Source organism: Hippopotamus amphibius, chromosome 3 (assembly GCF_030028045.1).
Source record: "Hippopotamus amphibius kiboko isolate mHipAmp2 chromosome 3, mHipAmp2.hap2, whole genome shotgun sequence".
Lineage (NCBI taxonomy): Eukaryota > Metazoa > Chordata > Mammalia > Artiodactyla > Hippopotamidae > Hippopotamus > Hippopotamus amphibius.
In genome coordinates this window covers 55,138,350-55,155,577 of record NC_080188.1, presented here as the reverse complement: position 1 = coordinate 55,155,577, position 17,228 = coordinate 55,138,350, and the positions used below count along the sequence as shown (strand labels likewise).

At 35.6% G+C, this 17,228-nt stretch overlaps 1 protein-coding gene across 9 annotated transcripts in view; it reads left to right on the top strand.

The window, feature by feature from the left end:
* Positions 1 to 17,228, top strand: part of WDFY3 (WD repeat and FYVE domain containing 3) — a 250,654-nt gene that overhangs the window by 90,061 nt on the left and 143,365 nt on the right. For all 9 annotated transcript variants that reach the window (XM_057728829.1, XM_057728822.1, XM_057728824.1 and 6 more), the window contains 2 exons: positions 5,047 to 5,170; positions 16,035 to 16,144. In XM_057728829.1, coding sequence (XP_057584812.1) covers positions 5,047 to 5,170; positions 16,035 to 16,144 — 234 coding nt within the window. The remainder of the gene's footprint in view (positions 1 to 5,046; positions 5,171 to 16,034; positions 16,145 to 17,228) is intronic.

The window sequence follows — 17,228 nt, the reverse complement described above, 5'->3', positions numbered from 1 at the left end:
TTAAATTTTGAAATAGATAACCATATTTATTCAGTGTTTGACAGTTTATACATGAACATTCTCGACTAGTAAGAAATAGCTTGGATGAATGAACAGCTCAGTATGGCTCCAGACTTCCTGCCATGATTGCGAAAAATGAACTGCACTGTTGATTTTTGATACTTTGCTTGATTGATGCCAAACAGCAAATAAACCATGTTACTGTTAGACATGGACATCCGTCGACAGAATTGTTTTTAAATTCTCCATACTGTTATTTCAGTGTGTGACTTTGGCCTTTAAGAGACACGAGGTTGAGTTATGGCACGTGTTGAGTCCTTTTTCTGGGCCAGGACGCGCGCTGGTGGTCTGCATCACAGCCCTGCGAGGACACGGCGGGTACCCTCTCTCTCACCGATTCTCCCAAACCGAAAGATTGGGGTGCGGTCTGAGAATAGCTGGATAATATTTAATCAGCATTCTTAAAAATAATTAACCTTTAGTCCCAAGAACAAAAACTTACAGAAAAAAATACTTCGTTTAAACTTACTAAAAAATGAGTAGCATTTTAGTCATCTAAAAATTTACTGCCATCGTTAATTACCTTGGTATATGTTATCACACTTCATTGTGTATGTTAAAATATAATTTTTACTTAATTGGATCTTCTTTTAGAAACTCCTCTTGTTTTTGAATTTGCTTCTAATTTATATTCAAGAAGCTTCTAAGTAGAATCCAGTGTCTCATTTTTTATCCCTCACAAGTAACCTTTACTTTTTAAATTGTTGGCTTTAGAAGAAGATACTCAAGTTCAGAACCAAATGAGAGATAGATCGAGTCAGACAGATGAACTGTTTACATATACGAGGCTTGTATTTACAAATATACAGCTTTGTTACTTATTACACAGTACCAATATTGGAGAATGGAGCTTAGCTCTCTGCAACAAAGGACTTGCTAATTTCACCCTTGATAGGGTTAAGTTTTACTTACCCAGTCATTGGCAAAAGTGGACAAGCCGCCCAGAGCGGATGAGAGTACGTGTTCTCTTGAGGTAGGCGTACCCTAGAAGGAGAGAGAGGGACTGAGATACACCTTCTCATTTTCTTCTCCCATAAGTTCATGGTCCTTAGAAACAAGAAACAAGAACATGTAATGATATATATTAATTGATAAATGCAATTACATCTTCACTGTCAGTTTTTAAAATCAGTTATGTATATAGCAGATTTTTCAGGTACTCTATAAACTTAATTTTAGGTATTACATATATTTAGGGGGGAAAAGACGCCATTTTAGAAACCTATGTAAAAACTCCTACCTCTCTCTTACTACTGTTTAATAAAATTTTATTGAATAGCTTCATTTGGTAACAAATATATATTGAGCCTCTGCTTTCTGCATGCAGTTAGATAACACCATTCATTTGTTCCCCTAGAGTATACCAAAAATATTTAGTTGAGGAGCAACCAGGGAATTTTCTGAAGTTTATTTAGATGGATATTAAAATATGACCCTTCTAAAAACAAGTCAAGCCATGCTAATTGCCTCTTAAGGTGAACACTGTGCAAAGTTATAGCGATAGGGTTCCTGTGAAGTTTGATTCAGACAATACAGTACTGATGAGTAACTAAGAGCACAGCTTGGAATCAGACAGACCTAGTTTTGAATTCTCTTTCTACCACCTCCTGGTGTTTGCCTTCTCTGACCCTTAATTTCCTTATCTGTAAAATGGGAAAAATATGTAGGATTTAATGAGATTTGAATGACATTACAATTCAGGTATTTGAATGGTCCTAGGCACACTGTAAATGTTCATTATATGATAATTATTATTTTTATTGTTTGCTGGAAAGCTTTTTGTTCCTCAGTACTGTTTTTTCATCTGGGTTATGAATGTCACATGTCTATTATAGAATCATCCCTCTGAGTTGAATGTATTACTGACCAGTTCTCTTGCTCAGCTCTCCCCTTTAACAGACGAGGGGGACTAAGAACCAGGAAATTGTGACCAGAGTCCCTGAGGGTGAGAAGAAGATCCCAGCTCTGTGCTGCATCCTTTGTGGTGCGCATTTAAGTGCATGATTGAAGCATGGTCTGTTTCTGACTATTTGTGGAAGGTGGTGAATACATACCTAATATTTTTAGATTTGATTGTTGAAGTCAGTCAAAAAAAAAAAAACTCTTTTCTTTACTACCTTACACATTCAGTATTCTCTAAAATGCCAGATACATGTTTTAGTCCCTGTACTTCTCCAGCCTTATGTTGCCGCATGTCCCCTCTCATTGGAAACGCTCCAGCTTCACCTGCCTTTTGATCTCTCAAGCACCCAATCTCTTGCCCACGCTGAGGTCTTAGAACAGTTATTCTCACTGCCTGGAACCCTTTTCCTTGGCTCTTTGAATTGTGACCTTTTTTCATTATTCAGTATCATCTTTCCGGGTCAGTGTCATCTCAGAGCTTTTCTGACAACCTTTTCTCACTCCAGGCATTCCCTTTCAGTTTACCCTGTTTAATTCCTTTATAACGTGTCACTAGCCAACATAATTTATCTACATTCTATGAGCACTGGAATCATATTTACTTTATTTGCCTTTGTATTCACAATTTATTTACTTTTGTATTCGTGGCTCCAAATATTGCCTGGCATATGTAGGAGACCAATAAATATTTATGAGTGAATAAATGAAAGAGTGAATCAATCAGTAGTAGTGTTGGATCACTGGACTAAAGATTGTTTATGTCAAAAAAGCAGTAGTTCATTTCAGGTTAGCAAGTGGGACATAGTCCTTTTTTCTATAATGTTTGTCTTGGTCAATTCAAGACTGCTTTTGAAAAAAATTTCCTTATGGAAATAAAGCTGTAAATATCAGGATTTGTATGAAGTTAGTTGCATTTTTAACAGTATATTATTCACCCAGCGTGAAAACTGGTTGAGTAACCATATGCTTACACTGTCTTAGAAATGAGCCATTTATTTTATGAAGTTTTACTCTTAGGGAAAAGAAAGTGCTTAATAACTCAAAGGAGCAAAATATACGTCAGTATAGTCTGAACAATAGGGGTATTTATCTACTTTAAATCACTTTGACAGAAGGGTTAATAATTGCCTGAGGAAGATATACAGTTGTTTTTTAAACGCCTTCATTAGGCAGTTACATAGTCATCTCTGGGTGGAGGTAGAATGGCTATTAAGCATGTGTCCTTGTTAGGCTTCTCAATTTCTCATCTATCTCCAGTTTGTCTGGTAAAGAATATGGGTCTTATTTAGCAGGTGACGTAGGTTAACTGTGAGCACATAACATTTATTGAAATCTCAGCAGAAAAATAATTTATTGAGGAATTCCTGAAAATAACAGTTTATTAGTTCTTTGAGGTAATTTAAAATTGTTTGTCAAGTTAAAGAACAGACTACCTGGATAAAAGTATACCCTGAAGAACTGATTTATTATCTGTTTGGTACTTTCAGCTCAATTTGAGGGTGGTTTTAAGAAACATAGTATCTATTGTAAGAATATAAGAAACATTTCTATTACAAGGATAAGTTATATCCTTTTATTAGGATCCTTGGAAGTAAATTTTTATATTATAGTGTGAAGAATAGAGGCACTTCCTTATATAAATGTTTTTCTTACCTAAGGACATTGTTGTGAACCATGTAATTCACTAGGTTTTCTCTCTTGTATATTTGAGCCAAAATTCATGACTAAAATGTGGCAAATACAGAGGCTTTTTTTCTTGTTTTCGTCCACCTCTCTAACCTTGGTTTTATTATTTGCTTTTTTTTGTCTTTCTTACTTTTTGTTTATATTCTCATATTATAACTTATGTCCTTCCATGCTACCTAAACATTTTCCAGAATTTCGTTGTGGGGGCAGGCATCATATGAACAAACAACCATATTTAGGGAACATCCTTATGAAAGGCAGAGTGCTAGCTTGGCGAGGAATACAGTGATGAGTAAGATATGTTTCTTTCCTTTATAGTGACATTTGAACAGGGGATAAGAATACAAAATATTGTTTAATTAACATTGTAATAGAGAGCTGTCATAATAGTTTTAGGAGACACAGAATTCCCTTTCTGCTATGAGGAACATTTTTTAAAACAATATTCTAGGATGCATCCAGTTATATAGCTATTAAAATATTATTTCTTTTCTTATGATAGCCTGTTCCAGGTTTTATTTTTGTATTCTCTTTGCTGAACCCATACCAGTTTAGGAATGATTTATTCTAAAGTTCATTTATTGTAGGTTTTTGTAAAAACAAGTGTATTTCATGATCCTCTCATTCATTTTCTTTATTCTAGCCTTTTCGCTAACAGTCTTGTTTTGGGAATTATTGTGGCTAGAATTTAGAAATTCTGGGATATGAGTTTAGTGAATTCTGTATTCAGCCCAAGACTTAGCATTAGCTAAGTCCCTGCCTTTTACCACCTGATATGTCTTTTTACCTTCAGAGGAACTTACCACTTTTCTCTAAATTCTTAATTTAGATTTTTTCAGAGAAACATAATATTTTCTAAAGTTTATTAGTAAGATTGATTTAAGTTGTATAGATAACAGATCTTTGGCTTTTATATTTTGTTTATTTAATCATTCATTCAACAAATTATTTTACATGTGTAAGGAAATGTGGCTGGATGTGATTTATTGAAAGAGTTATATTTTAAACTTTTTCAGATCTGAAGTAACTGTGCAACCAGTACTTAATTTTCAAGTCACATCACACTTTGAAAAGCACACAATGAAAGCAAAAAGTTGACAATGCTCCATTAAAATTGTTTTCCTTTTTTTAAAAACTTTTGGGTTTCTCATTGCCGTGGCTTCTCTTGTTGCAGAGCACAGGCTCTAGGCACTCGGGCTCAGTAGTTGTGGCACGTGGGCTCAGTAGTTGTGGCCCGCGGGCCCTAGAGTGCAGGCTCAGTAGTTGTGGCACACTGGCTTAGTTGCTCTGTTGCATGTGGGATCTTCCTGAACCAGGGATCGAACCCGTGTCCCCTGCATTGGCAGGCGGATTCTTAACTGCCGGGGAAGCCCCTAAAATTGTTTTTCTCATCCACAGGTTTTTGGAAATGCTCCACCAAATACAATGACAGAAAAATTTTCTGATCTTCTGCAGTTCACAACACAGGTCTCACGACTGATGGTGACAGAAATTCGAAGGAGAGCGTCAAACAAATCCACAGGTATTTATACAGAAATCAGCAAAAACTGATTTAATTGAATGGACAATGTGGTAAGAGTGCTGTTGAAATCAGACAGAACATTGATCCGATTCTAAGCACATGGATTTCAATACCAGTCCCCATTCCCATTCTTATGGTCACATTCTTCTGTCGGTGTCAGCACCCTTTACTCCCCAGTGGAGCGGTTCTACCCAAGGCTGCTTTGCTTGGATCACTGCCACCCCTGTCCTAACCCTTTTAACATTACCCTGTTCCTTCTGAACAAAATCCAGATTCCTAGCATGACATTCAACGCAATCTCAGGCCCCCGAAATACATATATACAAACACACATTTTTTGCCTACTCTGTTTTGATTTTTTGTTTCCTTGTTCTATATTTCAACCAAACCAAGTTGATTATAGTTCCAAACATGTCTGTGCTCTTTTTTTCTATCCTTGTGATGCTTCCTCTGGAGAGGAACTTCTCCCCACATCTTAGTACATCTAAATCTTCTCAGCTTGGATTAAGTTATACTTCCTAAATACAATGTTTCTTGCTTCCCTTAATCAAAGAAAAAATTTTCTTAACTACTCAACTTCACAAGTGATGTTTATAAGTATTTCTCTTTATTTTTCTTAGACCATAAACTGTTTATGAGTCTTTTATATAATCTACAGTCTTTACCACAGTGCTTTATACAGTAGGTCTTTTATAAATGCTGCCTGAATAACTATTCTTATTCATAATTATGTAATTTTAAACTTTATAAAGTATCATCCCATTCAATCAAGATTAAAATAAGCTTTTTTGATTTTAATTACCATTACTCATTTTCTAAATTAGCAATATGTTTGAAGGATTTTATCTTAATTTTTATCTTGTTGTTTTGGTTTTTAGTGGTTGTTTGAGTGATAGCTTTCCTACTGAAGCATTAGACCAAGAAATCAGTAATTTAAGTTTTATTTCTATTGTGTCTTTGAAAAATCACTTATCTTTTCCACCCATTTAATTATTATTTTCCCAATAATAATTATTTTTCCAATAATTGTTAACACTAATGCCTTTGTTGTATAATCCTATTTTTTAATTTAGTTTTTACTTTTAGTTTTAAAAGTATATAGGCACATGGTTTTAAGGGTGAAATTGTTTATAGCTTTATTAAAAACAGCATCTCCCTTCCACCATCCTGGTTTATCCTCATTTTTCACTCCTAAGATGCAATGACTTTTTACGTCTCTTAACTTTTTTTTGATGTTTACCTCTGTGTCTCTAACGTGCTTAAATTTGTGTGCCCTTAATTTTTCATATTTAGATACTATCTACCGACTTACCACAAAGGAAGTAAGACTTTTACTCTTAGGCTCACCACCACTAACCCACAGATGCACGTTTTTGTACCCGCATATCATTCTATCATAACTTGATTAGATGAGTATTCATTATACTATTGTGACTGAAGACATTATATGAAGATGAGCTATATGGTATACTCTGATTACTGTTCCTTTCTTGAAAACTTCTCCACTTCTATCAGAGTAATTGCCTTTTAAAAAAACAAAACTAGTTCTCTACATTTTCATTATACATTCTTCCCCTATTCCTCTGTTTTTCTGAATTACCCCCCAGTATCATTGAAGACATCAGATATTCTGTCAGTTGCATCTTCTTGCAAATAGCTCTTTCAGAACCTTCTGGTCTGCTTTAATCTGTAGTAGTTGCTCTCCAGGCCAGCTGGGCAGCTGTTATTTTTTCATCTTCACTCATGTCAACCTGGGATGTCTCTCTACCTCTTTGGGAGAGAGCCTCTGTTTCCAGAATCTCTTGTCATCTTTTTTCTCTAATTAACTTCCTCATTTTGGGTAAAATATCTTTTCCAGCAGCTTCCTGAGAAAGGATGCAGGGCAGTTATCATTTTTGGTTTTTGGATTTTGTTTTTGTTTTTAACTGTTTCATCTGTGAGTGAAAATTTCTTTGCCTCTTGCTATATAAAATGAGTTCCTACTCCAATAAAGATTAAAAAAATAAAAATAAATTGAGTTCCTTTCCCTTAACCAAGGAAGGAGGTACAGTTTGGTGGACAAGCTTTCAGGTACCAGGACTTAGAACAAACTTTATCACATCATACAGGATGGCTTTATTGCAGAAAGGGGAACCTATAGAACCAGGCTTCAGTAAGAGAAAAGAAGGCAAGATCCATTACCCTCATTATCTCACAGAGAAGTGTACTTGGGATATTCCCCCCCAGAGCATGAATACAGTCTTAACAGAGAAGAAACGCAAACTGCTTGTGATCTGAGGTGTTTAAGTACTGGCTCCGAGTTCTTATTGGATGTTTGTAGGAGCTGTTTGAGAATGCTAGCTGTTTAGTTTCGGGAGACTTGGGGGCCCAGGGGAAGCTATAGGCCCTTCCACAGGGAGTGGAAGCTATGAGTGTCATAGGAAATTGAGCTTGGATGCAGTACCCGTGGGAACATGGTCAGTGGATCCTTCTCCTGGCAGCCTAGGTGAACTCTCAGGGTCATTTTGGAACCTCTTGCTGCTTGCATTATATTTGTCCTCCTTTCAGTGGATATAAGATTCTGGATCGGAAATCATTTTATCTCAGAATTTAAAAATCACTTCTCCGTCACATTATAGATTCCTACACTCCTATTGAGGAATCTGAAGCTACCTGAATTCTTGATTCTTTCTCTGTGAACTTTTTGTTCTTTGTTTTTGTTTTTTATAAAAGCATTTAGAATCCTGTTGTTGGCCCTCCTTTTTAAAATTTCATGATAACACACCTTGGAGTGGATCTGTTTTTATACTTTATGATGAGTACTCACTGGACCTCTTTAGTCTGGGAATTCATATCCTTTAATTTTGAGAAAGGTTTATGAATTGCTTATATAATAATATTCTCCCCTCTCTTTTCTCTATCTCATCACATGTACCCCTAAGACGGACCCTCTTATTTTCTTATCTTTCTTATTTTCTGTCTTTGTTTTTTTTACTCTATTTGCTAAGAGAGCTTTTTGGTTTACCATCTATTCCTTCTCTGGGTTGTGTTTTTTGCTTGTTTTTTTGGTTTTTTGTTTTCCATTTGTGACATACTTTTACTTTCTAAGAGTTTTTTTTGTTTGTTTTTTATTGTCTTTTGTTTCCATGACTTCTCTTCTCTTAGCTCGCTGATGTTTCTTTTTCTTTTCATTTCTTTTCAGATTGTTTTTAATGTTTATTTTATTTTTGGCTGCAGCAGGTCTTAGTTGCAGTATGTGGGATCCTCCACTGTGGCGTTTGGGCTCCTCGTTGCAGTGAGTGGGCTTCTCTCTAGTTTTGGCCCATGTGCTCAGTAGTTGCAGCGCGTGGGCTTAGTTGCCCTGTGGTATGTGGGATCTTAGTTCCCTGACCAGGGATCGAACCCATGTCCCCTGCATTGGAAGGTGGGTTCTTAACCACTGAACCAACAGGGAAGTCCCTCTTTTCAGATTTTTATTTTCCTCAGTAGTCTGTCTTTTTCTAGTGGTCTTTTTTGTTAATTAATTTTTGTCTCTGTCTTTTATATTAAAGAATGTCCTCACATGTCTCATCCTTGCCCCTCTACTGCTGTATAAGAATGGAACCTTGGAAAGTTGCTGGGTAGCTTTGTAATTGTGGGTGGAGCTTGTAGCTGTGGTCTCAGCCTGGGGTCATCTTGCTGAGCCATTCTGTGGACCGTCTTTCCCTTAAGCTAGACAGAGTCCCCAGAGAACAATGTCCAGTCTTTACTTAGACAGTATATGTCTGACTCTGAACATTTTAGAAGCCAAGGTCTGAGGACCCTCAACATTTAGTATCAGTACATAAGCTTTCTGCTTCATGATGACCCCACAGCTGTGCCTGGTGTAATGCCTTTGTTCCTCCTCCACCCCAATCCAAACACTCTGTGTTTTTCTTTTTAGTGAATAAATCTCCAGTCTAGTACCCATATAGTAGTGGGGATCTGGGGGTCTAGCTGCTCTTACACATACTTTACCAGTCCTTCTGTGTACAGTCCCACATTTACTTCTGCTTCTAAAGGTACTTAGTGCCACCAATTCCTGAGCCTCTTGGAGGTTGTGTTATACGTAGTTGCTTTTGTATTTTCCTTGTACTTACTTTAAGATTCTAGAGTCTGCTAAATCAGTTACCACTAATTTCTCTGCTGTTTTAATATCCAAAATGTTGTTTTCCCCTTTCCTATTTTTTTTGTTCTTATAGGTTTATGCTTTTTAAAAAATCCTTTTTAAAAGTTTTAGTGGGCATATTAGTCTGCTTGGGCTGCCATAACAAAATACCATAGACTAGTATACAATAGGAATTTTTCTTTGCGGTTCTAGAGGCTGCAAGTCTAGGATCATGGTGCCAGCATGATTGGTTTCTGGTGAGATCTCTCTTCCTGGCTTGCAGATGGCACCTTCTCAATGTGGCCTCGCCTCCAGGAGAGAGAGGTCTCTTCTTATTAGGGCAGTTAATCCCATCATGAGGGCCCTACCCTCATGACCTCATCTAAATCCAGTTACCTCCCAAAGACTCCATCTCCAGATACCATTACATTAGGAGCTAAGGCTTCAAATATGAATTCTGGGGGACACAATTTAGTTTATAGCAGTGAGGTTTCAGGACAGAGAAGAGATAAATGCATGTGCTCAACCTTCCATCTTTAACGGGGAGCCCATTATAGAGTCTTTGGAGCAATAGCCGTTAAAGTATTTTCAGATTGAGGACAAAATCTCTTAATCAGAGGCAGTACATTTAAAGTGAGATGGTTTTGATTATATTTGCAGTCCTTGAAGCAGGTTTAGTGAGAGGTAGTTAAGATAGTTTAAGGTAACCTTCCTGTCCATCTTTTCCCTTCTCCACCAAAATGGGATTGCATCATTTTTTATCTTCATTGATTTCAGTTACTCTTATATAAGTGAAAAGTTTGTCTTAAATGTAAGATTTCTGTTTCATGCCTTTTTAGCTATTTTAAATAGGTGGTATGAAGGGAAATTTCTTTGTCACATGTTGACTCCTGTCATTGTATTTTCTTTCTTAAGTGATATCCCCTAGATTAGAAAAAAAAATTCTAAAGCTTATTTATACTCTCCTCTCTGTTGCTGTCTTTATGAATACCTAATCTGCATGTTTGTAGAAAAACATTTTTCTACATTGGAGATTTGTTTTCCTAAATCTCTTTGCAATTTTATATCCATAGGGAAATAATGAAAAGTATCTTAAATGGAAGAGAAGTTAATTACAGTAATAGTTACACAGTCATTATTCTTTTTTTTTTAAACTTTCTATTTTGGAATAATTATGAACTCACAGGAAGTTGCAAACATAGTACATAGAGCCCCTTGTGCCCTGCCTTCCTCTACCTTCCTCTATTTGTGACATCTTGTTTGCCAGGTATTTTAAGATGTATTTTTTACATATCATGTAATTCCAGGTAATTTTTGGTTTTAAACTTCTGAAATTCATTAACTTCAGAATCCAGTGAGATTCAACTCAATTTGTGTTTTTCCTCCAAAAGAGAAACCTTTCCAGATCATCCTATCTCAAATAGATCTTTTATCCTCTATCTCCATACCAATTAGTATTTATTCAGTCACCTTAAATACTTCCTTTAGAGCTTTGTCATCATCTGAAAGTATCTTGTTTATTCACTTATTTAATGTTATTGTCTGTTGTGTTCATCCCTGTATCACCTACGAGAGCACTTGTCACAGATTAGGTACTCAATAAATTTTTACTGATTTTGACACAGGATTCCACCCCCCCCCCCCCCCCCAATGCTTTAAGAATTGGAGGAGTGTTAGAAAAGCTAGCTTACTGATGTTTAAGAGAGTTTTGAAGTATCTCCTCAGTCATTCTTGAAGAAGTATGGCTATTGGAATCCTGTTCTCTTCTTTCATATTTAGTCTTGAACATTGGAAGTGTCTTTTGATCAATGTTGTTATAAAAAGAACTTTCATGGAGACTTTTTGATCTTTTGATTCTTCCAGTAAAATAATTGTAGATTTGGAGGATCTAGGTACATCCTGAATCATCTTTCTTCTTGCATATCCCATTCTGGTTTTCTGATTGATCAACTGATTTTTATTGTGGTAAAAGCACATAACATGAGATCTGCCCTCTTAACAGATTTTTACAGGTACAGAACAATTGTGTACAGTGTTGTACAGGAGATCTCTAGAAGTTTTTCATGTTACATAACTGTAACTTTATATACATTTGTCAGCAACTTTCTATTTCTTCCTCCTTTCAGCCTTTGGCAACCACATTCCATTTTCTACTTCTATGAGTTTGGCTGCTTTCAATACCTCCCATAGCCTTTTATTTTATAGGAAGTTATCACTGAAAGTAATTTTGTTATGATTTACATTCATGTAATTTTTCTCCAAAAAGAAGCAGGTGGAATGAGCCCTCTATTTATTTATTTGAAAATTGGCTCTATCTCTTGTGCATCAGAGCAAGATTCTTTTTCCAAGACTCCTCTGAATTTGGTGTGAAACACTTTTTATTTTGTATGTTACCTAATCTCATTCACATATCAAGTCTTTTTACCAAATCAGTTTTAACACGCGTTGTAGGTATCTTAGTGGGAACCATGCATATCGGCAATTCTGTTGTTTAAATCTATCCATCAGAAGTTAGTAAAAGTGGAAAATTATAGGTAGATCAATATGCAAAATGGGTACATGGGCTGATTTGTAATACAGTAGTCCTCTTCTCTCTGTCTGTCTGAATTCTCTTGGTTATTGCCTCCCTGTGGTTTTGTTAAAAATATGTAGTGACTCTCAACTAATTTGAAAAAATATATGATTTTGTAGCCATACTGTGTACAGGACACGGCTTAAGACTTTTCCCTATCTCTATTAATTATTTGTTAAGTTCAGACATGCAGTCTGCTTAATTCTAAGGTCACATTGTTGATTTACATCATCGAAAGAGAAGATTCCCACCTGTATAAAAATAGTATCTTCAGTTTATTATTAATGACTTTGCTGCATGCTAGGTGCCACTGTTAGGCCCAGTGGTGCAGTCCCCACTGGGCAGTGGCCTGGGGTGGAGAAGCCAAGTGATGCTGACCACAGTTGGCATCTTGTACAGCATCTTGCGGCGGGATTAGTATAATGTAGTGAATCCCCAATTAGACAACCAAGCCTTTTTTTTTAAAACAGAACAACAGTGTGCCCCGCTGTCCTCCAAGGATTTCAAAGCCACAACACCTTCAGGTAATTTCATTCCCAAGGTGTGGTGATGTATTATCAAATGGGAAGCAGCATGGAAGCTATGAGTTCTAATACTGTTTTCCTCACTAACGTGGAAGTGGCTTTTTTTGGAAGGGGAGCATGGGAAGGGGTGTTTAGGGCTTGGTTTCCTCATTAATGAGAAAAGTGTAATAGTGCTATTGGTGTGTCTCACATTATCATTCTAAAGCATAAGTTTGAAAATGACTGTGCTTTAAATGGACTTTGCAAAGGAAAAATTTTTGTTACACTTATTAACAGGTTTTGTGTTGTGGTTGTTCTGAATGCTGTCTAATTGAATTTACTTATATTCTCTCAGTGTAGACTGGGAACTTAACATTTCCTTTAAAACTGTCCACATTCTCTTCTTGCTTAATCTAATAATGAGCTCTACTAACTCCATTTCTGTATTTTTTTGGCCTGTGTATTGAAATGCAGCATGAAATCTAAAGCTTACATCAAAATGATTGGCAGCTCTAAAGATGGGCTAATGTAATATGTTCCTTTCATTAACTCTTATAATCTTAAATCAGTGTTTAAATTTGTATTTGTTAAAAATTAGTGAAAGTAAAAGATCATAGTGCAATTTTTTTTTGAGTAGGAGTTTTTCTTTCAAAGTTTTTAAGAAATCCTGTGGTTTGTGGAGTTTTAATTTAAAATTACTTTCTAGTCTACATAATTTTTTAAAAATAGCACTGTTATATACTTTTACAGTGATCTTCTTGACTCATTTAAAATAAAAACTGGGAGATCCCATTAAGTTGTTTTGAATGGCAACATACTGAAATTAGTAGGTGAAAATAAAATAGTTCTTCTGAATATGTTTGTTGTGTAAAGATTTTATTTTATCAATAAGAGTTTCCAATCTCTCCCACATCATTCAGCCACAGCTATTGTCCAGACCTCTTTGTATGCACCTGTTATTCAAAGCCAGATAACATAATTATACACTATTGCTGATGTAACTGAAGTCTCCTCCACCTTCTTAAAAAGAGCAGTTGTTATTATTAAGTTGGTAAAATTGTTAAAGGGATACCATTAATAATTATAGTGTCTTTTCAAGGTTTATTTTCATATGTACTATCATTTAATCTGCTCAGCAATCTACTGAACTGTCATAATGTTTAATAACAAATAGGACATTTTTGAAAATACATTGTCTTTTCTTATCTTGAGGAATATCTTAGTGTTCGTCAACCAAACGAAAGAAATCACACACTTTTGTAAATGCCGTTGATCAAATGTGTGGAACTGTTTCAAACCAAGACTACATGTTTTGGTGTTTTGGTTCTCAAAATAAACAGTGGCATTCATTGTTCATAATTGGCAACTTTATTGAATAGCAGTGAAAATACATATTTTTCCAGTCTTCTTTTAATGTTAATAGTGTTAAGTACTATGAGTGGAATCCAGAGTCACTCAAAATGTGTCTTATCTGTAGGTTTCTAGATTCTGTACCAGGAAGATAACTTTGTTTATCTTTTAAAGTAGGTTTAGTTCTTTACAATATTTTCTCCTTTTGTGGGAGACATAGACAGTATTAAGCAGTTGATTTACTAATCAATGTTTTTTCTAATCAAATAGAATTTTATTACATTGGTTTAATTGTGAAATAATCAATTTGAAGACTGCAAGTATTTTTTTAAGATGAGTTATGAAATTGGAAATGTACAATTTAAAACCATAGTTGCCTAATTATGAAGAAGCCTAGGAAATGAAAGCATAACATGTCAGTCTTTGATTGAGAATTTTAGTCAACTGTGAAGAAACTGTCTTCCTTACATGAGCATTTAATTCCTACCAAGGAAAGACTGTTCGTATTGTATAGCAGATGGCTGGGGTTCATTGTAGGCTTGCAGGAAAAATTTGCAGGTTAGTTTTTACCAGTGATCTTAAGCAATGATTGCTAAAGATGGTTTTTCAGTGGTTTTCTTTTATTAATATTTGTTTTCTTCTTTCTCTGTTTAGTCAGCTTTGAACATTGCTTTCTTTGTATTACTCCCCTTTCAAAACTTTCAGAAATCTCTGTTACCCATAGGAAATCTAAACCTCCGGACGTTCAGGAGAAGTTAAATTCAGTGTGTCCTTTGATCTTCCTGGGTTGATGGATTCATTCACCTCACGGGTGTTTATTGAGCACCCACGTAGTGCCAGTGATGTGCTCCATACTGGGGAATCAGCTCTGAACAAGGCAGACAAAGAGTTTGCTCCCGTGGTGTTTGTTTTCTAAAGAGGGACAAGAGACTGTAAATCAGTAAGCGTGAATACAGTAATTTGAACACTTACCAGCTGCTGAGTATCAGAAGTAAGCCAGGCTTCTGTTAACTCCTGTTTTCCAGTAAAAAAAAATTTATCACTATCTTTATCTTTTACAGGCTAGACAGCCTGGCTTTGAATATAAGTTCTGTCCCTGACTCTAGGCAAATTATTTATCCTCTCCATTTCTCAATTTATATTATAATAAAGGGTCCAAGAATAGAAAACTGACAGGGTTCTTATAAAGATTAAATGAGTTAAATCTGCAAGTCCTTAAAACAGTGCTTGTTACACAGTTAACACTCAGTAAAAGTAAGGTATCTAAAAAAATTTCCCTTTAAGATGTTCTTTCAAATGGAAGTATATAAAGATGAAATATGCCCAGCACATATCATATGTAAATTTTGTATCATTCAATTATTGAATAAAACACTTTTATCTTGATTGTCTCAAATGGAAAAAAAGAATACCTTTAAAGTAACCTAAATTCTATTTATTCTACATCCTGCGTCGTTATGACGTGTTAAGTATATGTTGGTAACTTAACATGTTTGGTTTAGAGTGAACAGATTGGACTTATTTTCTGACTTTAATTCTCCTATATCAATACAAAAATTGATGAACTCTGATGATAAAATTAAAGGCATGGTTAAGGATTTATCCATTTTCCCTTATCCTTAAAAACATAATCAACTAAATTGACTTTCAAAGATTCTTCCAGCACTACAGTTGTATGAATGACTCCCTCACTGTTTCTATCTTCCTGACGTCAGCTGTTCAGGTCACCCCTTGTGTATACCACTAAGCCAGCCTCCTAATTTGTTTTCCCCATCAATCTCTTGGCCCTTGCAGTTTGTCATACCCGTCACCCTAAATTAATAGTCTTAAAATGATCCTTTCATCATCTGCTTTGCTCAAGAAACTATATTTGCTCCCTCTTGCCCAGAGTCAAATACAGACAGCCCTTAGCTTACCTTCCTTCACAGGTAGGTATTTTCTATGACTGCTATTGATAATAGACTCTAATCCTCAACATATGCTCTTCTAGAATGTGAACGCTGTGTTATTACAGTTCTTCATCTTGACCATTCCTCTAGCCACACTTTTGTTTCAATACAGTGTGCCTAATCTCTCTGTTTCTCTCCCTCCCTCCCACTTTCTAGACAGACATATACTTGTTTTTCAGGCAGGTTTAACTCAAATTTCCCCTTTTCGATGACTCTTTTTGACTCGTTTGTGTTCTACCTTTTCCTAAAATACTCGTGTATAGGTTGACTTTTACATTTCTTTATTGGTATGATGATATCTACATATACCATTAAAACATTGCTCTCTTTAATGTATTTTGTATGTGGTTCTTCTCCACCTAATGACTTTCCTTTGGTTTTATAGAGGCTGCAAGTCGAGCCATAGTCCAGTTCTTGGAAATCAATCAGAGTGAAGAAGCCAGTAGAGGTTGGATGCTTCTGACAACAATTAATTTGTTAGCATCCTCTGGTCAGGTGAGTTCTTGGTTTTCATGTTTGAAGCATCTCTTTTTATCCTCTTGGGATTTTGTGAAATTAAATTTATCATCACATCCAAATAAGATTTTATGATAATCATTGTATTTTAATTCTTCTTACACGTTATTTCATGCTCCTCACAACATCTGTATAAGGAGGTTAATGTTTCCATTTTACCCATGAGGAAATGCTTAACTTAGAACAGTGTTTTCCTTCTTGGTCACATCATCGCACACACAGAGCATGATACCATTTGTTGAGCACACTGGGCAAAGAGATGGACTACCTGTAGCTGGAGGGAAGTAGCCAAGGAATTCTGGCTCCACAGGCCCAGCCCAGCATTTCCCTAACCCCCTATGTTGGGGAAACTTTGGCTTGGAAGAGTCATCTAAGATTCATCAAAGGTCACTTAGCTAATAAAGAATAAGTGACATGGAAAATACTTTAAAATTTTTCTTTTATGCAAAATAAGGAAATATTTTCATTCTCAGGATAATATATATTTCCTTCCTACTTGATTTATTCTGGAGATTGCTTTTTTTGCCTTTAAATCAACTTTAAGTGTCTGTCATGATACACATGGCATGTAGTCAATTATGTGCTGTTTGAATACCTGATTTGTGACCTGTGATGTTTGGGGGATGAAGGAAGTTTATTCAACCTTCTAAAATCCAGAGTACAATTACCTATCAAAGTCCGTACCAATATTGAGGATGACTGTTGTCTAAGTTACAGTAGGCTTTCAAATACCTCATGGAATTTACAAAATAAATGCGACACTGATCATATCATGGCAGGCCACAGGAGAAACAATGCACATTTCTTTGTAACCATATCCTGAAACCAGTTACTAGCCCAAAGTAAGCAGCACTTGAATTTTTTTCCTTTGGAATGGCCTGTTTCCTTTTTCATTTGCTGGGTTTTTGTTTTGTTTTGTTGTTTTTATTATTTAAATTTTTTATTTTATAATGGAGTATAGTTGATTTACAATATTGTATTATGTTTTGTTTTTTAAATCAGAAAAGGAATAAAACCAACTTGCCCTGATTTACCTGGGACTATCTGAGTCTTAGCACAGGAG